The following is a 26,320-nucleotide window of genomic DNA, read 5'->3' on the forward strand; positions in this document are numbered from 1 at the left end:
TGCATTACCTGACTTCAAAATATATTACAAAGCTATGGTAAGCAAAATAGCATGGAACTGGCAATAAAAACAGACACATAAACCAATGGAACAGAATAGAGAACCCAAAGATAAATCTACTCATTTACAGTCAACTAATTTTCAACAAAGGCATCGAGGAAGGAACAGTCTCTTTAATAAGTTGTGCTAGAAAAAGTAGATATCCACATGTAGAAAAATGAAACTGGGCCCCTTTGTCTCACCATATCAAACCAAAATGGACTTAAATCTAAGACCTGAATTATAAGACTACTACAAAAAAACAATGGAGAAACACTTCAGGATATTGGTCTGGGCACAGATTTCTCAAGTAAGATCATAAAAGCACAGGCAACTAAAGCAAAAATTGACAAATGGGATTATATCAAGCTAAAAAGCTTCTGCATAGCAAATGAAACATCCAACAGAGTGAAGAGACAACCTATGGCATAGACGAAAATATCTGCAAATTATCCATCTGACAAGGGATTAAAATATACAATAAGTAAGGAATTCAACTCAATAGCAAATAAACGATCTGATTTGAAAATGGACGAAAGATCTGAATACAGTTGTTTCTCAAAAAAAAAGGTATATAAATGGCCAACAGGTATATGACAAAAAGTTCGGCATCACTAATCATGATAGAAATGCAGAGAAAAACCACGATGAGATCTCACCTCACCCTAGTTAGAATAGCCATTATCAAGAAGACAGAAAACAACAGATGATAGAATGTGAAGAAAGGGGAACATTCCTACACTGTTGGTGGGAAAACAGTATGAAGGTTCCTCAAAAAACTAAAACTAGAACTAACATATAACCCAGGAATTCCAGTATGTATCCTGAGTATATATCCAGAAGAAAGAAAATCTGTATTCTGAAGAGGTACTTGTGCTCCAATGTTTACTGCAGCACTATTAACAATAGCCAAAACAAGAAATCAACCTAAGTGTCCAGCAACAGATGAATGGATTTTTAAAAAGTGGTATATATACACAATGGAATATTATTCAGCCATAAAAAAGAATGAAATCCTGTTGTTGACAGCAACATAGATGGAACTGGAGGACACTGTATTTACTGAAATAAGCCAGGCACAGAGCAAATATCCTATGTTCTCACTTATATGTGAGAAAATTGATCTCATGGAAGTGAATAAATGGTGGTTACCAGAGGCCAGGAAAGGTACTGTAGAGGGGGGAACAGAGCTTGGCTAATGGGAACAAAAATACAGTTACAAAAATTAAGTTTTAGTGTTTGGCAGCACAACAGGGCAACAACAGTTAGTAAGAATTTACTGTATATTTCAAAATAGCAAGAAGAGAAAATCTGACATGCTCCAAACACAAAGAAATGATAAATGCTTAAAATGATGGATATCCCAATTACCCTAATTTCATCGTTATACATTGTATGCTTGTATCAAAATATCATATATATCCCATAAATATGTACAACTATTATGTATCAATTTAAAAAATTAAAAATGGGCGAGGCACAGTGGCTTATGCCTGTAATCCCAGCATTTTGGGAGATCTAGGTGGGAGGATCACTTGAGCCCAGGAGTTCAAGACCACCCCAGGCCACACAGGGATACCCTGTCTCTATAAAAAATTAAAATATTAGCCAGGAATGGTGGCGCATGCCTGTGGTTCCAGCTGCTTAGGAGGTGAGGTGGGAGGATGGTTTGAGCCTGGGAGATGTAGCGTACTCCAGCCTTGGTGACAGAATGAGATCCTATTGTAAAAATAAAATAAATAAAAAATAAAAAGTTAAAAGAAACCAAAAAAACCTTCAGCACTGTGTCCTATTCGACTGTGAAGATATTCTGCTTCCATTTCACGCTTTTCATTATTCTCATCATTTAATCTCTGTACCTTATTTCCATACTTCTAGCTTTTCATGTATTTCTAAACTCTTAAAATAATGGCATTAAAAGTAAGTTAAGAATCCAGACAAGCCTTCATTAAAAAAACAAAACAAAACAGGCTGGGTGCAGTGGTTCACATCTGTAATCCCAGCACTTTGGGAGGCCGAGGCCGGTGGATCACCTGAGGTCAGAAGTTCAAGACCAGCCTGGTCAACATGGTGAAACCCTGTCTCTATTAAAAATACAAATATTAGCCAGGCGTGGTGGTGTGCACTTGTAATCCCAGCTACTTGGGAGGCTGACGAGGGAGAATTGCTTGAACCCGGGAGGCGGAGGTTGCAGTGAGCCAAGGTCGCGCCACTTTACTCCAGCCTGGGAGACAGAGCGAAACTCCATCTCAGAAAAAAAAAAAAACAAACCTAGAAGAAACCCACCTCACTGAGGAATTTAAAACAGGAAAAAGATGAGAAAATCAGCATCATAAGTTTCTCTCCAAGTGGTTACAATGTTAATGACATCCCAGGAGACCTAGATTGTCTTAAAAAATTCACTTTAAAAATACTGAATTCAGAATCCAGACTAATATCGGCTCAATTACTCAGGTGCCTCAGTCCTTAGCCTCAATTCTCTCCCCCTCCTTCCATCTTTTAAGGCCCAGCAGAAACCTCTCCTCCAAAGACATACACTAACTCTTCCTGACAGAATTACACCTTCCTTTGTGATTCCACTGCCTTACATGCAAATGTCTCTTCATACAGTTACTTAGTCTGCCAATATTTACTGAGGTCCCACTATTACCAATCACACTGCTAGGCACTTGTTTTATAGCAGTAAGCAAAACAGAGTCTGCATTCAGTCTAGTGGGCAATTAGAAACTGTGATAAATGCTGTGAAGAAAAAGAATGAGAGACATGACGGCACAAGTAACTAAAGAATCTACCCTAGTATGATGGGTCAGGGAAGGCTTTTCAAGGAGCACAGCAACAAGCTGAGAAGGAAGTAGGAGGCTTTCAAAAGCTCAGTGCAAGGCAGCCAAAGAGGATGGTATACAGAAAGTGAGTGAGTGTCAAGAATCAAGGCTAGGAAAAGCAGGGCCAGATCAGGCCATGCTGAGACACTTAGTACACTATCTTGGCATTTGCCTACTTGTAGGTCTTCTCCACTAAACACTAGGCATCTAGAGGACAGAAGCTAAATCGTCAGACTTGAAAACAACTGAAATGCCAACTGAAACACTCAAGAACTAATGTTTTTTAGTGGCTCACTCCACACTTCTGGCTGACGGGCTATGTGGATATGTTTCCCCTTCTACCCACACTGCACCGTGCTTTGCTCAAAAATTTTAAGAAAAGGTCTTTCCCTCATAGGTGATTTAGTCAATGCTATGCCTAGCACAGTGATGAGCACAAAACTAGTACTCAACTATCTGGTGAATAAACGAGTAAATGCTTAATTAAAAATCTCGCAGCATGCAAAACTGCACCTAGTTATTCTCTGAATAACTAACAATCAGGTAGCAATATAAATACCTCCACAGAATCCATCAGACCTTGCAAGAGGAGTTTCTGGTGAGGAAAATCTCCATCCCCAACTGGAAAATATCCCAGTGTTTGGATTGCTCGTTCTTTCATCTGGAAGAACACCAAATTTTTTTCTTTTAAACAGAAAACAGAGTATATAATAGCTTTTCCCCAGTAGAGTATTTCCCAAATGAGATGACAGGGAAGGGCAGTCTATCTAACACATCAATGCAAAAGTTTTTACAAAAGCATCAAATTTTACAGTCGTATGTCTATAAGTCATTGAAGGCAGAAACACACAAATCTGAGTCCACTAAGGATCCACAGCTGCAAAAGAAGAAAGAAGAAAGCCTTTAACCAGGCTTATTACCTTTCAAACTGTAACTATTTAAAATGTGGGTTCTGGGCCCAGAGGACCTAGGACCAAATCACATCTCCACCATTTCAGCCTATACTGGTGTGCGACCTTAAGCAAGTTACTTCCCCTCTCTGTGACTGTTTCCTCATGTTATCTCATATAGAGATGACAACTGTGCCTATTTCACTAGACCTTTTAGAAGATTCAGTCAATGCATGCAAAGCACTTAACATACTCTCTGGCACATTAGAAGTGCTTAACAATGTTTGGCAATGATTAGTTAATAGCTAATAAAACCTATACTGTATATCTTCTCAGAAAGTTTTAAACAGTAGCTAGACCAAGATTAAGATTATAGGAATTAGGCCAGGCTCGGTGGCTCAAGCCTGTAATCCCAGCACTTTCGGAGGCTGAGGCGGGCAGGATTGCCTGAGGTCAGGAGTTCGAGACCAGCCTGGCCAACATGGTGAAACCCCATCTCTACTAAAAATACAAAAATTAGCTGGGCATGGTGGTGTGCGCCTGTAATCTCAGCTACTCAGGAGGCTGAGGCAGGAGAATCACCCGCCTGAACCTGGGAGGTGGAGGTTGCAGTGAGCCGAGATCGCGCCATTGCACTTCAGCTTGAGCAACAAGAGCAAAAACTCCATCTCAAAAAAAAAAAGAAAAAAGATTGTATCAATTAAACTTGTAGTAGTAAACTGATATTTCTGCTCATTAAATCATCTTACACCTCAAAATTGAGGTGTTTTGATCACAAAACTGGCTTTAGGAGGTTAGGATTTATATTTGGCCTAAAATCAAAAAAATCGTAAAATTACTTAACATTTTATTACACACCTTTTGCATGACAAAAGTTATTTCCTGATGAATTTAATACTTCACTCAAATCTTAACAGTTATAAAGACCTAAATTGGAATGACTGGGTCAAAAGATGTACACACTATAAGATTGTATACAGATAACCTCTAGCTCAAAAGTAAACACTTAGACTTGCTTCTTTATCACCCATTTTTACATTAAATCCTTCCTCCAGCTATAATGCCATCTATTCTCATTATAATTTGTTTTTGCTCATTTATGCATAGAAAGACAGAATTCCATGAAGGGAAGAAATAAGAAAAAAACTTACCTTATTTGTTTCTTTACTGGAAGGTATTCTACTTAGTAAGCTTTCTACAAGATGCAATTTGGTAAAGCCAGATCCCTCACTGGGGATTGGAAGTGGACCATTTCTGCCAATTTCACCCAGGGCTGTGCAAGCAGCAATTGCCAGGAGGGGTGATGTACTGTCCAAAAATGAGCCTGTAAGCACATTTAGCCAAAAAGAAAATTATATACCATTATCTTTAATGACCCAAAGCAACCAGTGATGTACTCAAGATTTTTTTTAAGACGGCAAAATAAAATCAAAGTGTACGGTATCTTCTAGTTGACAATTTGTTAACATTTATTCAGTGGAAAGACAACATGGCAACATAGGATACAGCAGTATTTTTTTTAATGTATAAATTTGTTCCCATAATAGGATCACCCCTGTTTATAAAAACATGTAGGGAAAAAATGTAGAGAAAAAAAAATAGAGTGCTTGCATTGCTTTGTTTTTTGCTTTGTTTTGTTTTGGTTTTTTGATACAAGGTCTAGCTCTGTCACCCAGGTGGGAGTGCAGTGGCATGATCACGGCTCACTGCAGCCTTGACCTCCCAGGCTCCAGTGATTCTCCCACCTTAGCTTCCTCAGTAGTTGAGGCTACAGGTACACGCCTCCATACCAGGCTAATTTTGTTTATTTACTATGCTGACTAGACTGGTCTCAAACTCTTGGACTCAAGTGATCCTCCCACCTTGGCCTCCCAAAGTACTGAGATTATAGGCATGAGCCACCACACCCACCCTTCGTTGTTATTAAAAATACAGAATTTATCAAGTAAGTTTTTCGTGAAAAAGCTTGTGTCTTTTAAAGTACAATGCCATAAAAAGAAATTGAAACGCCATATTAAAATTTAACATAATTCAAAAACTGCAACACCCAAGTCGGCATAAAGACATTAATTACCTATTGTTTCTGTAGCACTCTGAATGAGTTCCTCTTGATCAGGGAGGGTGTCAGCATTTCTCTCCAGGTCTTGTTGCTCTGACATTCTCATTTTCTTTTTAGCCAAATACCTTCCCACAGTGAATCCCAATGCAAGCAAGGATCCATGCTGTATCTCCGGGCTCTGAATTTAGCAAAACAATAGCAAATCTCTGACTCTCTCCCATATACGCAAGAATACATGGCAGTAACTGTGTGTCTACTAGGATCATCTCTCCAACAAAACATAACGCTAAAGAATAAAGTGAACACTCGAGGTTTCACTGGATGCTAATGCATCAAGCTTAGGGAACAAGAGAAACCTTGAGTTTCTAACGGAATTTTGAGAAGCTGAATCTTGATTCACTTTAAGATTTACATTCTCTAATTCCATGCCTACTCCAATTCCGGGTGAGATGACTTTCCTACATGCTCCTACATGCTCCCACGCCACTTTCTAGCTTACAGCACTTATGTAACTAGAATATCATAACTTTCACACATAATGTCTTCCCATTGCCAACGAAAGACAATAAACACATCCTATTTCTAATTGCCAAAACCTCCAAACACAAGGTTACCAACAAACTATGTGAAGTAAAACTTGTTTTTTCACTGGCAGCAGTAGATAAGGAAGAAAAAAGGAGCTAACATTTCTTGCTTTCAGTACTCATCGGGCCCGACCCTGCTTAGTTTCCAAGATCAGATGAGATTAGGTGTGTTCACGTTGGTATGGCTACAGGCTCTGAGCATCCTGTTGTACCAGGGATTCTCATGTATTTATGACTCACTGTACTCCTAGCACCTAAAACAGTGCTTATCAGACACAGCACTGGTATTTTAAGTGACCTGACTGAACCAATGCATTACCTATCTCATTTACTCTTTACAGTCATAAAAGCAAGGAATTTATAAGTTCATTTTACAAATGAGAACATAAAAATCAAAAATAAGTTAGATCCTTTTATAAAACCCTATCTCCCACAAAAAAAATGAAAACAAAATAACATACGTGATTGTCTTTTGTAGTCTTTATAAGCTGTTCTATCATTGATTTCAACTCATTCCCCGACACTGTTGATACCACCACAGAATAAAACAATGCTGCCAGTTCGCGCATTTCTTCTTTACTGCTATTCATCAGACTCTGAGCAGTATAAAAAAAACAAATATATACATGACACAGAACCACGTGCCTGATGACAACATCTTTTAAAATTAAAAGAATGTTCAATCTGTTGATGGATATTGAGAAAAAAGCAAGCCATTATTTGAAAACAAAATGAAAGCTGAATGAATTATATAACAAAATCTTAGGTCCATTTTCATTAAAGATACACAAGTACAAAACAGGTGAAATTTATTCACAGATGATCTAAAATAAGGGTCAGCAAACTTCTGTAAAAAGCAAAAAGCCTTTATGGGCCATTTGGCCTCTGCTGCAACTACTCCATTCTGCCACTGCAGTACAAAGGCAGCAACAGACAATACACAACGAATGAGCGTGGCTGGGTTCCAGTAAAATGTGGACCCGACAATGTTTGTGGCATGAAACGTCATTCGTTTCTTAATGTTTTTTTCCACATTTAAAAATGTAAAAACCATTCTTAGCTTGCAAACCATACAAAAACAGGAGGCAGGCCCTATTTGGACCTTTGACTATAGTATGACCACCTATCATCTAAAACATCAAAGCTCAAAAACTATAAAATCATTTTAAAATCAGTCAATATTCATAAGAAATAAAAAAACCTTTTTAAACTAGAAGCAATTTCCTAAGACCAGACTATCCAGAAATGTGCAAAACTCACACCTCTTGGTAAATTTCATTCATGTTTTCACACTTAAAGACATAATTTGTACATTTTTACCATCATTCAAGCTGTATTTTCCAAAAAAAGAACCGCAATATGTAGCACATGGAGATACAGAAAACTGTATGGGCCAATACTTACACTAAAAAAAATTATTCATTATTTATCTGAAATTCAAATTTAACTGAGTATCTTGTATTTTTATTTTCTAAGCCTGGCATCCCTTTTGGTGTGGCCATGGGACAGGAACACCCTCATACATGACTGGTAGAAGTGTACATTGGTACCACACATGGAGGGTATGACATTATCTATGAAAATTACAAAAACACATGTCCTCTGATCCAGCTATTCCACTTCTGGGGAATCCATCTAAAACATATACTTCCTCAATATGCAAGATGATAGATTATTCATTGCAGCAGAATGGAAGTACTCTAAATGACCATCTATAAAGATCTAGAATACATGATAGTACATTCATACAATAAAAACTGAGGCTGTTAAAGAAGATGCTCTCTCCATAGTTGTAGTGGAATATCTCTCTACTATTAAGTGAAAGAATGTATACAACAGTATGAATAGTATGCTGCTTTTGATAAAAAGATGGGACAAAAATTTTAAATGCATGTTTTTATGTGTATGTACGTTAAGTAAACTCTAGAAAGCATGCCATATGTAAGTGGTGACTTACATATGTTTGTCAGAGGGGAGACGAAAGGACAAAAATTAGAAGGCTTGGGTAGGTTGGAGATGGTTATGTAAAGCAGACACTTTACATAGTTTTTATTTAAACTACACAAATCTATTGCTTATTTTTTCAAAAAAAAAAAAAAACTTTTGAAACAGAATTTTATTTTTAATCCTATGCTTCTCAATTCATCTCCCAATCTCCTCCAGATGTGTCAATGACACATAGTGACCTACATGCTTCCCAGTAAGTGTCTGATGATGAGAGAGTTTTCAAAATGACCTAAAGGCAGAAAAGGTCACAGGGATGCTGGCAGGAAAAAGAAATCATGAGGTTAAGGTCTGAAATAGAATTTGTTTTAAAAAAGGTACATGCAGAACATACCTTTATCCATTCTGTTTTGTCTACAAATTTGGTAGCCAGCTTTTCTGGATACACTGACACAGCTTCCAATAGACAGTACATAACTGGCAAACCTAAATAAGAATTCAGAACCACTTTAAATTTCAAGAAAAGTAATGAACATACAGGGATCACTAAATTCCTTTAAAGTATAAGGCCACTGCTTTAGCACGCATTCTTTCGGTTCTATTAAAAAAAAAAAAAAAACCTACACAACCTAAATATAGTATGTGATTCACTACAGCAAATTTACAGATGAGCTATCTATAAAAAAGATATCCTGTTCTTCACATCCACTTCCAAAGTAAAAATGTATTTATCTATTGTTAGCATTTCTTTCTGAAAAAAGAAGTAGTGTATCCAGAATGAATCAGATGAGTTTAAAAAAGAAACAAAGGCTAATGTTCAGTTACAGAAGTGAAGAGAAAGAATAATTTTGCTATAAATTCTTAGCTAAGTTTAAAATTAGATTTTTGCTTAAGTGCTTTAATATCTTTCCTTCGCATCACAAATTCCTACCTCCAACACCTGCTAACAGCTGCTGAAGCAGGCCAATGTAGATCTGGACAGGGTTAGTTTCCCCACTCTTGTTAGATGATGAGGGTGCCGTCTGCCCACTTGACATTAAAGTCCGTATGTAGCGTCCAATGGCTGGGGCATGATCCTGCATATCAGCCAAACTCTGAGAGGTGGGCACCACCCCCGCACTGTGCGCAAGGCACATGCGCAAGTACAGAACGATCTACAAACAGAACGGAGAGGAAGACTGCATAAGCTTCTCGAAAAGTCAGTGTGGGAAGGTACTCTTCAAAGTAACAATTTCTAGTTTTGATTCACCCGCACTTCTTTATAAAGCTATTCCAATCCTCATAGAGGGCAGAAAATATGCCATAATGGAGCAAAATTTGTGTAACAAGGTTTGCAAATTCAAAGAATTTTTTAAGATTGTTAAAATACAAACTGAACTTTTAAAGTCAGAAATTGGAGCTGGAGGCTATTATCCTTAGCAAACCAACGCAGGAGCAGAAAATCAAATACCACATGTTCTCACTTATAAGTGGGAGTTAGATGATAAGAACTTCTGAATGCAAAGAAGCAAACAACAGACACGGGGGTCTACTTGAGGAGAGAGGGTGGGAGAAGGGAGAGGAGCAGAAAAGATAACTATGGGGTATTGGGCTTAATATCTGGGTAATGAAATAGTATATACAACAAACCCCCACGACACATATTTACCTATATAAAAAACCTTCACATGTACCCTCAAGCCTAAAAGTTAAAAATTATAATAAAAATCATTATTTTTTAAAAGCCGTGTGTGTGTGTGTGTGTGTGTGTGTGTGTGAGAGAGAGAGAGAGAGAGAGAGAGAGACGGAGACAGAGAGAGAGACAGACAGTGAGAGAGGACAGAAATCTGAAGCAAATGGCCTATTATTCCTGTAGAATTCCAGTTGTGTTTACTCCACTGACACAAGAATTTGAGAAAATGGGTTCAATTCATCTACAGAAAAATAGACAACACCATAAAAACCTCTGATATAGACCAGACTCAGTGGCTCACGCCTGTAATCCCAACACTTTGGGAGGCTGAGGCAGGAGGACTGCTTTAGCCCAGGAGTTCAAGACCAGCCTGGGAAACCTGGTGAAACCCATCTCTACCAAAAAGATAACAAAATTAGCCAGGAGTGGTGGTGCACGCCTGTAGTCTTGGCTACTCAGGAGACTGAGGCAGGAGGTTCACTTGAGCCCAGAAGGCGAGGTTGCAATGAACTGAGATCACACCATTCACTGTACTCCAGCCTGGGCAACACAGTGAGACTCCTTCTCAAAAACAAACAAACAAACAAACAAAACAACCCTTATATAAACAGGCTACCAAGGAGTCCGTCCTCTGGAAGCTTTTTCATTGATCATTAAACTAGGATAGGCAGCAAATTCACTGTGAATATTCTTAATCTGAACAAGATTACTTCTTGTAATTTACCTAGTGCTAGTCAGTAATCTAAAAAAAACAGAATTTCCCTTAATAAGTGTGATCAGTTAATCCTCTCCAACCTTCAAAACTAAATAACCCTAACAACCTCAACAACACGTTGGCTTTAAAACCCAAATCTAACTTGCTGCAAAATCCCAACAGTAATCACTACAGAACATCCAGTTTTTTCACAAAAAGAATCTCACTGAGATAAATATACTTACATACTTCACTATGAATTAAAATAATACCAATTTCCCAATACTGTTTTTTTAAATAAGCAACCCGATGAAGAACAATGACACCACAATATGGGTTTACCTAAAACACAACAAAATGACAGACCCCTCTTTGGGTGTGGTGTGATCTTTTTAGAACACTTACAAAAAGTAAACAGAAATATATGAAAGTTCTACCTCTCCAAAGGCTGCTGGGTTAAATGGAAGGACAGTGGTGCCGGTCATGTACTTGACTGGAGTTTTCATTCGATGAGAAGCCTAAGTTTAAAAAGTCCAAAACAGACAGAATTACTGAAAAATGAAGCATACCTGCCCTTCCTCAACTCAAAAACAACTGTATTTCTAGCTAAATGTCCTAAGTTTGCTTCTTTTTCTGATCATTTTCCACTTTCCTATTAACCATGCTGATCGTGCATGTTCCTCACACACTAAATGACAAATGTGTTGCCCTTTTTCCATGTTTGTTCTGGTTTGTTTAAAAATAATAAACCTATTCCAGACATCTACTAATATGGTCATCTCAGGTCACTGCATGCCATTTATTTTCATTAATAATGAAAGTAGGAGGAAACTACAAGCAGATAATCTTCTGACCACAAATAGACTGTGCTGCTATGTGGAAAACAGAATCATGGCCACTACATACTGACCTTCAACTCCCTTAAGGTGCCTACCTAGCAAAGAGTTAGGATCACCATTGGAGGTAAAAGGTAGGAAGATGTCCTCCGGCAAAGTGGGACACAGTCAAGGCCTGGAGGGGGTTGATGGTCATTACTGCCAATATCTTGGATCTACCAGCAGAAAACACTGTGCAAAAGCAAAGACTTACAAAAGCAGATGGGATGCTCTCTTATGAACATGGTGGGAAGAACATGAATTGTTCCCTGAAGCATCCTTAAACTTATACTACCCTAAAGAGTGCCCTTAAAAATAAAAAGGAGAACCAGCGTGGGCAATATAGCAAAACCCTGTCTCTACAAAAAACACAAAAATTAGCCAGGCGTGGTGGTATACACCTGTAGTCCCAGCTATCGGGAGGCTGAGGAGGGTGGATCACTTGGGCCTGGGAGGTGGAGGTTTCAGTGAACTGAGACCACACCACTGCACTCCAGCCTGGGTGACCAGAGCAAGACCCTGTCTCAAAAAAAAAAAAAAAAAAAAAAAAAAAATTTTTTTAAAAAGGAGATGTATTTTTAAGCATGTCATATTAAGGGAAAAAATATTTAACACAGCCAAAATGTCGCCAAGCATGAAAGGAATTATAAGTAATTCAAGTTTAGGCAAAACAGATCAATTACAGGTGAGGATTATAATTTTTTTTCCTCACTTTGTATCTCCTTCTTATTGTAAGTATTAATGCTAGAAACTTTATGAGTCAGCTGGGCATGGTGGCTCACGCCTGTAAACCCAGCACTTTGGGAGGCCAAGGCGGGTGGATCACCTGAGGTCAGGAGTTCAAGACCAGCCTGGCCAACATGGTGAAACACTGTTTCTACTAAAAATACAAAAAATTAACTGGGCTTGGTGGCAGGCGCCTATAATCCCAGCTATTCGGGAGCTGGGGCAGAAGAATCACTTGAACCCAGGAGGTGGAGTTTGCAATGAGCCGATATCATGCCATTGCACTCCAGCCTAGGCAACAAGAGCGAAGCTCCATCTCAAAAAAAAAAAAAAGAAAAGAAAAAGAAAAAAAGAAATTTTATGGGTCAACATTTAGTGATTACATTTTTCACTTTAAAGATGAATGTTTTTATTTTCATTATCCATTACGATTTAGACTAATTACCTTAAGTTGCATGCCATACCTTTTCTTGGATGTAATAAACCATTTCTGGGAAGGAAGGCATCTGCTCAGAAGTACTTTCTTTTCTGTTTCTACCTGGAAGACACCTTAAAACACGTTGTGCTTCTCCATGAACTTCTTCACGTCTTTCAGAAAAAGACAAATAAGAATAAAAAATAAATGTCACCAATTGGAAATGATCATTTGAAGAATAAGAACAGCAATTTTATTTGGCAGCCAGAGTTCTCAGAAAATGTCTTAAATACATTCTTGGCTATCTAAGCAGAGTCAACATAACACATTGTAAGAAATCACTTCTTTTTAGAAATTGCATGAGGCTCGGAAGTCATCTGGCTTACATCTTTGAATTTGACTCACATTAAAAAACAAGATAGGGTACTTTAAGTAAATTATTATGTAAATTTATATGTGTATGCTTTACCTCGTAGAGTTAAATCATAAACAACTATAATACATATTTTAAAATTCAGTGACTATCCAGTGGCCTACACACTCCACCCAAACTCTTACATCTCTATGTATTCAGCTACACTTCTGTACAACTAATAACTGATAAGTGACATTAAAGTGTAAAAATACAAACCCCAACCAATTTCAGACCACCTAGAGACTGATCTCAGCAATAGTCTTATCCAGATACCACATAGAGGCCTTTTAATTGTTCAGCTGCCTCTGATCATGTCTCATTTTCCAAACAACAGATAAAGGGTCGAAAAGAAAGAATTAATAAATAATTCCTTAAGCTGTCAGAGGATTTTCATTTGACCTGAACGGTTTTAACCTAAGAAGGAAAACTGTTGAATTAGTTAGGCTTTGGTTTTGGTTTCTTAAATAAAAACAATTTTCAGCACTTACAGAATAAGATATAGCAGTTAAGAGCTCTATTTGGAAGTCCAACTCCCTAGACTTGAATCCTTGCTCTAACATGAACTGACACCTTGGCTGCCAGACCCCAGTACATCTGGCCTGTGGTTGGGAAACTAATGTAAAAAAATTAAGAAGCAACAGAGCACCAGAATCAACATTAACAATCCAAAGCCACTTTAACCAGATTGAAATGTGCTCTATGAGAAGCAGCAGCCAAGATCAGAAGTCAAAAATCAGGGCCTGGTAATAACCTGTGATGTCCAATTAAAATACCAACCAAACAAATAACAGCAAAATATATACAACTTATAGTAAAGAAAATAAATGGCATGAGGGGCACACAGTTGGCCAACTAGAACACTGAAACAGTTATCAAGGAATTACCCATTTTTAAAAAATGGACCATAAAAGTTTATGGGCAAGGGTGTTCAAATCATCACAGAACGCATAATTTTATTTAAACTATTCCTCAGTATAAATGAGGCTTTTCATCTTCCCAAATAAGGCTATCCCTGATAACAAACAAGAAAAACATATACAAGAATCTCACTTACAGGATGCAAAAATTCTAAACGTTAAATGTAGTAATGGTTTAATATTATGAAATAGAGTGCTGCATGGATTTTAAGATGGCATTGACTATAAGATATGTAACAGATTTGAAAAGAGTTGTTTTAACATGTCCACATATATTTCATTATATGTACATGACTTTTAAAGGCATGTCCCAATTTCAAAACCATTTAAACATTCTTTTAAAATGCATTATACACTCTAGAAAATGCAGTAGTATAATTCATTAATATAAAATGCAACTTATACCTCATTTAAAAATATAAGTATATAAATATAAAATGATACTCCATATTTAATAAAATATTAATATATATGTCAAACCATCAACATTAGCCTTTTTCTCCCTACACAGGGCTTGTTTTTAGAGATATAATTATATTACACATGCAATTATATAATCTGCTTTATTTACACTTGACCATTTCATAAGCATTTTCTGTATTAGCTATATATCATATATTACACATATATCTACATAATATATATTATATACAGATACACATGTAATATTCGTATTATTATATAAATATATAGGTATATAAGTACAGGTCTATATCACATCAAGAGCCATACTTTCTTTAATAAATAGCTTCTAAATTTCATAGATAGACCAACACTGTAAACAATACAACTTTTAGTAATTTTCAAATAAATTCAAAATAAACCAAAATTCAAATTAACACCTTTTGAAACTTACGGATCTCCTGCAGCCAGTAGCAGCAAATATCTGGAAGGGATATGATCTGAGGGAAACACCGTGCTGGCAAATTTCACAGCCACTTGTCGAACTTGAACTTCAGGCTATTTGATGTGTAAACATACACAGATCACCCAGATCCAAAAAAGAAAAAGGAAAAAAAAAAATCAATTACCAGCCATTCATTCCAATCAAGATGAGTCTTCTTGTAAACGATTCAAAATTCTAAGGTGACATTTTAGTAAATGTGTATCTAAATAAATTAAATCATTTGTTCAAGATCTTTAATCATGTTGTTTAAGTCTTTCGGACAGTGGCATTACTTAAAGAGTATTCTTATAATTTTAGAGGATCCTCCAGGTAAAGCAGGAAGACCTCCGAAGGCCATAACTAGAGAATCTCTGCACATCCTCAGCCCAAACCTTGGAACCAGGGTCACTGTGACAGTTTCTAGCCACCACCTCTGCCACCCCAACTCTCAAACTGTCAGTCACATGAGTGAAACTCAGGTATTTTGCAGAAATTACAAACAGAGCCTACTTGGAATCCCCACCAATTTGAAGCAAAATACTTCCAATGTTCTCAGATTAGCTCTAAAGTTGAAACTGACTCCAAAGCAGTTTCAACTACAGAAATATATTCAATTAACTGAGATTAATAATCTATAACTACAGAGTTCAACCAGAAAAGTAGTTTTATAATCTACTGATCCTGGAGCTTTATTTATTTATTTATTTATTTATTTATTTTTCTGAGACGGAGTCTCACTCTTTCGCCCAGGCTGGAGTGTAGTGGCGCTATCTCGGCTCACTGCAAGCTCCGCCTCCCGGGTTCACGCCATTCTCCTGCCTCAGCCTCCCGAGTAGCTGGGACTACAGGTGCCCACCACCATGCTGAAGCTTCATTCTTGAGACGGAGTCTCGCTCTGTCACCCAGGCTGGAGTGCAATGGCGCAATCTCGGCTCACTGTAACCTCCACCTCCCGGCCTCACGCCATTCTCCTGCCTCAGCCTCCTGAGTAGCTGGGACTACGGGCGCCCGCCACCACGCCCAGCTAACTTTTTGTATTTTTAGTAGAGACAGGGTTTCACCATGTTAGCCAGGATGGTCTCGATCTCCTGACCTTGTGATCCACCCACCTCAGCCTCCCAAAGTGCTGGGATTACAGGCATGAGCCACCGTGCCGGGCCTAAAGCTTTATTCTTATGTACCTTCCCCAGGTCACTCCTCTAGCCACAAACATAAGTGAAATAGGAGAGACACTAAAAATATATATATTGTCCCACTCATTCTGGTATTCTTGCTATTTAGCATTCCTTGCACTACATTAAAGAGTGAGGATATTAAAGACTAGCCTAAATTACATAACTAACCTAGAATTTGGTTGCTTTAAATGTTGTCTGTGAAAAGAAATTAGCTTTGTCTTGGTAATAGTGTTACATGATTTGATCTGCATGCATAGAACCAGTATCTATAAGTGTTTATACAAGCATCACACTTCCTTGTAAAGTTACCTAGAGAAAGTTTAAGTATTCTATTCTAATGAGCTTCCAAATATGCCTACACACCTTTGTCCATAATGTATGACCATGAACCACATGCACTGCACACTAAGAGCACTTGACAATAGGACTCCATCATAGTAAGCTTTCTGAATGTATATAATAGAACATTTAACTCTGTCATATTTTAATAGGAAGCAGATACCTTTCTGAACATTTAAAATTCCCTCAAAATATTAAATCATGTCAGTCTAATTCCATTAGGACACAATTTATATTAATCTCACTGACACTTTTTAGTATCATTCTGTCTTCCAATCTCCCTCTCTTTCTACTCCTAAAAATGTGGGACAAAGAACTGACTAAAGCAAATATATAATATTTTACATATTACATATATATATGTGTGTGTTTATGTATCTACAGATATTCAAAATCCTCCTACAAATTCCCCTGAAAACCAAATAACGAGGACCAGAGGAAGAAGAACATGTATGATAGTACTGGCTCACTTCCTAAAGACTCACTTTGACATATGGAACTTGTCTTTCATCCCTTCTGCTTTTCTCTGAAAATGTTACCTATCAAACTCTACCCCAGCAGACAGTAGTGCTCAGCTACCAGTTACAAAGACCAAACACTTCTAACTCGGAGGACATGGCATTAAGAATAGTTTTCCCACATGGAAAGCTCTAAACATAAGCATCGCTATGAATACTACCACTGCTTCTCCCCTAAAGTCAAATTTTCATCATGAAGAATTAAAAATAGATCCTAAATCACGGCCCAAGTGAAAGCAAATATTCATCTTAATTATCAAAACACTTAAGTAGCAATTCAAATTTTGTTCTTAAAAATGTAAACCATATACTACCCAGGCTTTGTAGTTCACACAGACCTACCTTTATTAAGTATGAAGCCACAAGTGCCTCCATGAGAGTTCGCTGTGCCCCTTCCAAAGTACTATACGCTCCAACCATCATAGATAAAGCTTCTTGAATAGCAAGTCGAGTCTCAGGCTCTTCCTATAAAGATGATAAAAATGTTTCCCTCCCTGTTGGGTTCCCAGGGGAACATCCAAATAGAAAGCATAAACTTAACAGCTGTTTCCCTACCTTACAAAGGGCTTCAAAAAGCTGCTGCACAAGAGCTATATCCTTAGTGAATAAATGCGGCATTCGACTGCAAAAGAATGTAAAAATATTGTTACTATCATAAATTTCTAAGAGATGAAAAAGGGAAAAAATGAACCTAAACACAAATTTTCCTGAACTCTCTGAAGACAAGGTCAGCATCATTATATCACCTCCTCCGAGAGCCAAAATTTTTTCTAAGTATTTAATTATTTAATCCAAATAACCCTTGATTAATACGCACATCTTCCAAATATCCCCTCTATAATATTCCATGCATTCAGTTAACATTTCTGATTTTAACATGAAGAAATTAGATAAGACCAAACTGTGATCTAAACTAATGACTGTCGCTGAAAGGGGCTTTGTTACTTCATGCCAACAGACAAGGGACAAGGTTGGCTGACAACCGTGCACTATATCCACTGATCTGGGGTGGCTTTCTTCCAAACCCCAAAGCTCCTTTCACTGTAGAGAAGAGCAAGACCTGGTCTACACAGGCCAGCACAAAACCTGCACTGGGGGTGGAAGCAGCACATGGTGCCACTGAGGATGCTTCATCTCTATCTCCCTGCTTTAAAATACAGTGAAGGAAGATGAAGCCAGGAGGAACTGGAATGAGGAAATCACATTGAGAAGAAAAAAAAAATCTGTCAGGGCCACTCAGAATCATAAACACCATTCTCAGAAAAGAGAATCACTAGAAAAACCTTGATCACTGGGTTTATAAAGATTAGTGCCAAGTAGCAACAAAAACACTTAAGGTCAATAGAAAGTCTCCAGGGTACAAAAAAAGTAACCCATTATGACACAATTAAGTTCAAACTCTCATTTCAAGACCACCATTTAATACAGTAACATACCTTCAAATGTAAATTAAAATGTCTCACATCTTTTTCCTTCCACACAGAAGACATTTCTAAACAACCTATGACCATTAAATACATTGCCTTTCAGAATCACAACAAATTTATTCTCCACCATTATTAAATGCCATATAATTTTTCTCTGTTTACCAACACCATATCTCTCACTAAAAAAGAGTTTACTCACCTGGAGAGTTTTCCAACAGCTGAATATGCCATTGACAGTAGTTTAGGATCCTTGAAATTAAAAAAAGAAAAGAAAGAACAAAAAACAGACAAAACAAAAAAATACAGTAAACAGTAAAACCTTTTCGCTGCAATTACATGCATTATTTTACTCCTTATTAAACCTAGGTCTCACTCTGTCTAATTACATGGTGTTAGCACCTGAACAACAACAAAAATGTCCAAACCCAGAATCCATCACACTACTAAAAGGAAAAACAAGACAAAACCTTGCATCCCCAATCGCTCCAAAAAGAAAATGCGGTGGTCATAGATATGAAAGGTTTCTCTTAGCTGGTGCTGAGTTCAAGGTATTTCAACACTATGTAACCTCCAAACACCAAAGTTCACCTTCAACACACTAAAAAACATTTTAACTCATTAGAAAATACATCACTGGTCCAACAGACTAGGATCCTCCATCTCTCACCAAAATTGCAATAAACTGTAGTGTGATTTTCTAAAAATCTACACTGTAATGAACAGCTTCCTATCATATTTTCTACCATAAAAAATTAACAGGGTCATAGTCACCAGGTGAATTAGTGAGGTTCTCTCCTCAAGATACAGATAGAGTTTTACATGGTTTTACGAAAACTAATAATCTGATTACTCAGAACACAATAAACTTCTACCAGTTAAAGTTTATGTAGGATTTGCCCTTCCACATCTAAATGGCTACTCTTATGGATTCATCTGTTGGGAAGACATGCAGATGTCACCTGCAGGTAAGGGGGCTCACACCCTGTGGTTTGTCTGGCCTCTCTAACTTATATTTAAATACACAGCTTCTCCCCAAAAGCCCCAGCGCATTTTTATTTCTACCAATGACTCTAAAGCACTTCACTATCTATGCCATAAAATAATCTGAGCGGTCCCCTAGATCTTAACCATGCAAGCATCACTCAATAGGAGAAAGAAGCTATGAGAACCAGGCCTACTTACCACCCCCAAAGCACAGCTGCACAGAAAATAAAGTGCCTTTCACTAATAATACCTACTAATGTGCCTTGACTATGGTGAACAATTTAGGTAGATTAACTCATTTAATCTTCACAGTAATCTAATGAAGTATTATTATTTTCATTTTTTTAATAAGAAGGTGCAAAGAATTTAAGTAACTCACCAAAGAACAAAACTAGGATTCAAACTTAGTTCTAATTTCAGATGGTAAGATCTTGATGTCACTATACTATTGCAAACATGCATTCATGTTTAGCTTAGGCGGGGGAAAATAATACTAATGAATTCTTGAAATATTACCTTTTTAAGCAAATTCCTTTTAAATACTGGAGATATTATAGTAAGAGAAACACAGCAGGGAAAAATAGGATTCAAAAATCCACAATCCAAGGAATCCTCATCCCATTTAGCTTAAGGAATCAAAAATTTACTGAATGCATGTTTTGACAAAATTTTGAATCATTAAAATCTCAGCCCCATTATTTACCAGGAAAATAATGTTTTTCCTTATTTAAAGGAAATGTTTTTCCTTATTTAAAGGGAATGTTTTCCTTATTTAAAGGGAATGTTTTCCTTATTTAAAGGAAAAACAGTATCTTAGCCCCTGAGAATTAACAGTTTCCCAACACAAGCCAAATCCAAATAGTCACAAATGGAAATCAACATAAATTTCAATTCCTTTAATTCCATTTTTGCACAATAGCTAGAAGTAGCACAAAAGGTGCAGGCTGAAAAAATGCTATTTAAAGATACAGCAGGCCGGGTGTGGTGGCTCATGCCTGTAATCCCAGCACTTTGGGAGGCTGAGGCGGGCGGATCACCTGAGGTCAGGAATTCAAGACCAGCCTGGCCAACATGGTAAAACCCCGTCTCTACTAAAAATACAAAAAATTAGCTGGGTGTGGTGGTGGCAGCTACTCGGGAGGCTGAGGCAGGAGAATCACTTGAACCAGGAGCCGGACGTTGCAGTGAGCCGAGATCATGCCATTGCACTCCAGCCTGGGCAACAAGAGCAAAACTCCGTCTCAAAAAAAAAAGGATACAGTAAGACCTCATATCAGTTTTTAAGTATTTCCCCCCAAAAAAAACAAAAAAGGGCAGTAATTTCTGAAATTTGTACTATTTCAAGTAAAAATGTTAAGGAACAATTAAACTTTAACAAACTTAACTAACTACATTGACAGACCAGAAATATTATAGAAAATAATGTAAGATACAAAATGTTGATAAAATTTAAAAGACAAGTCACTTACCTCTTTGTATTCATTGATTAGCTTGGTGAGGCCATTCAAAAGCATTGGACCTAATGGCTTAATCTTGATTTCTGGACAGCTTTAAATAAAACACACATACACAAAGCAAGATAAGAATCTCATAACTACATATCTTTACGGATGATTACATAAAATAATGAGAAACAAAACAGAAATAAGTTAAATAATCTATTAAAATACAAAAATTTTTAAAGATGAGCAAACATGATTTCTTTCTAGGTAAGATGAGTAAAAAGATATACTTGAAGCACTCGATCATTCCAGCAGCTTGAAAACTTTATAGTTAAAATAGTTAAAAACTTACGTTATACAAATATGATGCACAAATTGCAGGGATAATGTTCTTAACTTTGAATTTGTATTTGTACCAAAAAGTCCATCATACACCACCTATGTGAAAGGAAGAGTTTAGAACATCAATTAACAAAAATAAGAATTTAATATTTTTGAATAGTAATCAGAATTCAGCAGCAAACCTTTCATACTACATCTTGTTCTTCAACATTAATGCAGATACACATTATTAGCTGACCAACTTAGAAAGCCAATCAGAAACTCCTATAAATAGTCTGTGGAGTAACAAACACAATGGTTGATCTCACAAGTCTGCAAAGATTGTGGGTCTTCCACAGTGAGGAAACGAAGAGCACACTGCAGTGGGTGACCACTCAGCTATTCCCTATGTTTCTTAATTAAATGATTCAGGACAAATTCTAATAAAAGCTTCAGGGAAAACATACAAATAGAAATATTCTACAAGTGTCCCATTGGGGTAAAGGTGCTTCAAGTATTATGAAACCACATCTAGAAGGCAAAAAGATCATGTAGATGAGTCCTGTGCAGCATCTAGCAAGTTCAGTATTAACCATCAACATCAAAAATATCTAAATCCCTCAAGTTCCTTTTTATGACAAAGATTACTTACACTAAAAAAAAAAAAAAAAAAAAAAAATCTATACACTCTTGTTCCTAAAACTGCCAGCAGTAGTCTGATCTTATTTAATAATAACATGTGAGTTACGGACTAGTATTGAGTATCTGCTTTATAATTGCCACTGTGCTAGGTACCAAGAGATATAAAAAAGAACAAGCACTCAATCTTGTTGAAGAGTTAAGAGGTACACACATTAAAATGATACAGAGCCAGGCATGGTGGCTCACACCTATAGTCCCAGCTACTAGGGAGGCTGGGACAGGAGGATCACTTGAGCCCAAGCATTCAAGGCCAGTCCGGGCAACATAGTAAGATCTTGTCTCACTTAAAAAAAAAAAAAAAAAAAAAATCCCAGCAGTTTTGGGGGGCCAAGGCAGGAAGATCACTTGAGCCCAGGAGTTCTAGACCAGCCTGGGCAACAAAGTGAAACTCCATCTGTACAAAAAAATACAAAAATTAGCAGGCGTGGTGGCACGTGCCTGTAGTCCCAGCTACCTGGGAGGCCCGGAGATGGGAGAATCACTTGAGCTTGGGAGGCAGAGGCTGCAGTAAGCCGAGATCATACCACTACTGCACTCCAGTCTGGGTGGTACAGCAAGACTCTGTCTCCAAAAAAACCACAAAAAGACAAGGACAAAATATAACCAAGTGCTACATTATTTGAAATAGACTTTTTTTTTTTAGCTACTCGGGAGGCTGAGGTGGAAGGATCACTTAAGCCCAGGAGGTAGAGGCTGAGTGAGACAAGATCGTGCCACTGCACTCCAGCATGAGCAACACAGTGAGACCCCGTCTCAAAAAAAAAAAAAAAAACAAGCAAAGAAAAAGAAAACAGACTGGATGTGGGCCAAGACTAGAGGCAGGAAGGTAAGTTAAAAGAATACTGCAATAACCAAAACAAGAAGTAACAGTTTGAATTAATATCAGCATTACAGGCATAGAGAAGTGAAGACATTAAGATGATGAAATCAAGAGGATTTGGCCACTGCCTTCAAGTGAGCTTTCATAAGGATGACTCAGCTTTTTCATTTAAGTGACTAAGTTGCTAATGATACCATTTTTGGAGAAAAGCCACACATTAAAAAAAAACCTTATTTGAAAGGGATTATTACCATACATTTAAGATAAATGGAAGCCATATATAGTATAGGCTAAGTGTTCCTTACTGGAAATGCTTAGGATCAGAAGTGTTTTGAGATTTCAGATTTTTTCAGATTTTGGAATATGTGTACATACATAATGAGATATCCTGGGGATGAGACCCAAATCTAAAGATGAAATTCATTGACATTTTCTATACACCTTATGCACATAGCCTGAAGGTAATTTATACAATATTTTAAATAATTTTGTGCATGAAGTAAAGTTTTGACTGTTTTAATGCAATCCATCACATGAGACCAGGTATGGAATTGTGCACTTGGAGCATCATGTCAGTACAAAATTTTGGACTTTGGAGCATTTAGGATTTCAGATTTTCTAATTAGAGATGCTCAACCTATATATATTTTCTGATAATTTTTTAAAAATCATACTGCAGCAAATTTAAGATTAAAAAAAAGAATCTCATTAATCTTGTTATATACATCAACCTACCCACTGAATATACATTAACACAGTTCTTTCTCTAATTAAATAGACATAAAAGTTGCAGACAGGCCAATATTCTCTGGAAAAAACAAATTACCTGAATGTTGGCTGGGAACGTTTCAGCAGCTTGTCTAGAGCGGAGGAGATGGGGGACAATCTTTAACTTGACTCTCGTACTGACAGGGTCCCTTTTCAACTCTGGCTTCAGAACGGCACCCTGTTGAAAATATGCTTGATTATAACTCAGCAATTCAAAATTATTTTGAACTGAAAATGTCATGAGAATTCATCTATATCAGTGGTGTCTCAAACTTTGTTTCAGATCCCTTTACGCTCTTAAAAATTACTGAACTCTCCAAAGAGCTTCTGTTTATATCTGTGTAATCTATCAATATTTACTATACTGGAAATTAAAACTGAGAAATTTTAACATATTTGTTTACTCAGAATTATTAATAAACTCATTATTTTCAAAACTAACATTTTCATAAAAAATAACTATTTTCCAAAGCAAAAAAAAATTGTACTGAGGGAGAAGCACTGTTTTACATTGTCTACTAATCTCTTCAATGTTACTACAAGAGAAATGAATTTTTATATATTCTTCTGTATTCAATCTACTATAATACATTGTTTTGGTTGATGTAAGTAACAAAAACCTAGCTTGCACAGATATGTGTGGCTGGAAAAGTAGAGATGATTTTAGCTTTCTTAGGTAATTGTGGATATTCTTTTTTGATACTACACCAAAACTTGACAAGTAATAATTTCTTAACAGTTAATTGCTTATTTTTAAAAAATGAAAAAAAAAAAAGGTTAGTTGCAATTTGGAGTTGAAACCATATCAATGAACTTTTGTATACTCTTATACTATATTCCACTGGTTATCTTACTCTGAATGGCTCCCTTGTCCTTATACACTTTTGTAACATCATTCCTCATGTGCACAATACTGGCTCACTGAGTTAAGTAAATGTTTCTTCATACATAAATTTTTTTTACAAAGCCTGTGCTCATATCACCTGTGTTCTAATCACATCAGAAAAATCCACTAAGTACTGATAAGCTATCAAATCACTGTGGTGAATACAAGTTTCTCAAAATTCTAATTTTTGCTTAAAAGCTAACTTTTATCATTGCCAATAAATCATGTTGTTTTTCTTGAAGTAACAAGTTCATTTTTTTCCTTTTAGAGAAAATGTGTGCCAAATACCCATCTCAGTAGCTATAATTTGCCTTTCTACTCTTCAAGTAAAGTCATTTTTACTGTTTCATCAAGGATGTTCTTAAGTAAAGCTGAGTTTTATTCTCTCTTTTTTTTTTAAATGAGTACATAACACTGAAGAATAGAATGACTGTTAGTCATCTGGTGACATGGCTTTGATGTGTGGTAGGAACCTAGCAAGTACGCTCACCATTGCTTTTGTACCATGAGTGCAAATATTGACACAGTACAAAAAGAAAAGGCCTTCACAGACTGCCTAAAACGTTTTTTGTGACCCTAAAAAGGTCCATGGAACACACTGTGAGAACCACTAATCTAATCCAACCCCTTCATTTTCTACATGAAGAACATGAGGCCAGGAAAAGTTATGTGATCAGCCAAACCTTTCCTCCCCAACACATTCATGTGTTATAGCCATTTGGGGCTAGAATTCAGAGGTCCTGATTCCCAATTCATTGTTATTTCTGCTTTACCACACTCAATCTAATCTAACCAGGGCTAATACTGATTTTTAAAACAACTATTTATGGTTTAAAAAGCAAAAAAGCAGACACGTGCAGTGGCATGCACCTGTAGTCACAGCTACTCAAGAGGCTGAGGCAGGAGCACAGCTTAAGCCCACAAGTTCAAGTCCAGCCTAGGCAACATAGCTAGACCCCATCTCAAACAAAAAAGAGCAAGAATGTAAGCATGCAAACAAATAATCCTTGTATGTCTGGGTTTGGACCTGGAATACTTTTAAACACAGTGAACTAAAAAGACCTCATGTTATTAAGGCAAAGGTCTTACTTTGAGGCTTTACAAGAACCCATCTTTTGTTCTAGATTCTAGACCAGAAGTCTGCAAACTATAGCCCACAGTCCGAATCTGGCCCACCATTTATTCTGATAAGGTCTATGAGTTAAGCATCATTTTTGCATTTTTTAATGGTTAAAAAATATCAAGGGAATATATTTTGTAATACATGAAAACTACACGAAATTCAAGCATCAGTATCCACAATGTTTTACCAGCACACAATCATGCTCATTCCGTTATGTATTGCCTATGGCTGCTTTCATGTTATAAGAGTTGAGCAGCTGCAACGTGAGAAACCATAAGGCCTGCAAAGCCTACAAAATTTACAGAAAAAATTTGTCAATCCCTACTCTAGACAGTTTGTCATTGTTCTTTAGGAATCCGAATTCACAACACCAGATCCAGTAAACTAAATTACCAGGTTTTAATTCATCTTAACTAGCATGACTTAAACCTAGCATTTTGTTATAGCACAGATTCAGCTTAAATGAAACTAGAAAAAAATGTATAAATATATAGTTCATGTCAACAAACTACTTTTTACGCTGATGTGAGAATAAATCAAAACAACCCCTACCTCTTTTGTCTTCAGTGGTATATCTCCAAGGTACACCTTGTACATCTTATTAATGATGGCAGGATTATTCCAGTCAATTAAGCTATGAAAGGTTTCAAAACAGGTTGTTAAAATTATTTTTTCCTCCTCCTTCAGTGATTTCAAAAAAATTATAGCCCCAACATTTCTTAACAAAAGAAAATGTTAGAAACACACAAATGAAATGGGCAATTGACACTGTCCTTCCTTCCTTCCTTCCTTCCTCCCTCCCTCCCTCCTTCCCTCTTTCTTTTCTTTTTTCTTTTCTTTTCTTCCCTCTGTGGCCCAGGCTGGAATCTAGTCGGCT

General features: G+C 36.9%; 1 protein-coding gene across 4 annotated transcripts in view; it reads right to left on the bottom strand.

The window, feature by feature from the left end:
• ECPAS (Ecm29 proteasome adaptor and scaffold) overlaps window positions 1–26,320 on the bottom strand; it is a 127,781-nt gene that overhangs the window by 46,148 nt on the left and 55,313 nt on the right. For all 4 annotated transcript variants that reach the window (XM_032164862.2, XM_032164861.2, XM_032164859.2 and 1 more), the window contains 16 exons: window positions 25,996–26,077; window positions 23,493–23,612; window positions 21,176–21,261; window positions 20,851–20,929; window positions 18,597–18,646; window positions 17,526–17,592; window positions 17,313–17,435; window positions 14,909–15,012; window positions 12,770–12,893; window positions 11,142–11,222; window positions 9,270–9,492; window positions 8,733–8,824; window positions 6,856–6,990; window positions 5,826–5,988; window positions 4,903–5,075; window positions 3,421–3,522 (listed from right to left, as the gene is read on the bottom strand). In XM_032164862.2, coding sequence (XP_032020753.1) covers window positions 3,421–3,522; window positions 4,903–5,075; window positions 5,826–5,988; window positions 6,856–6,990; window positions 8,733–8,824; window positions 9,270–9,492; window positions 11,142–11,222; window positions 12,770–12,893; window positions 14,909–15,012; window positions 17,313–17,435; window positions 17,526–17,592; window positions 18,597–18,646; window positions 20,851–20,929; window positions 21,176–21,261; window positions 23,493–23,612; window positions 25,996–26,077 — 1,804 coding nt within the window. The remainder of the gene's footprint in view (window positions 1–3,420; window positions 3,523–4,902; window positions 5,076–5,825; window positions 5,989–6,855; window positions 6,991–8,732; window positions 8,825–9,269; window positions 9,493–11,141; window positions 11,223–12,769; window positions 12,894–14,908; window positions 15,013–17,312; window positions 17,436–17,525; window positions 17,593–18,596; window positions 18,647–20,850; window positions 20,930–21,175; window positions 21,262–23,492; window positions 23,613–25,995; window positions 26,078–26,320) is intronic.

This window comes from Hylobates moloch, unplaced genomic scaffold, assembly GCF_009828535.3.
Source record: "Hylobates moloch isolate HMO894 unplaced genomic scaffold, HMol_V3 SCAFFOLD_10, whole genome shotgun sequence".
Lineage (NCBI taxonomy): Eukaryota > Metazoa > Chordata > Mammalia > Primates > Hylobatidae > Hylobates > Hylobates moloch.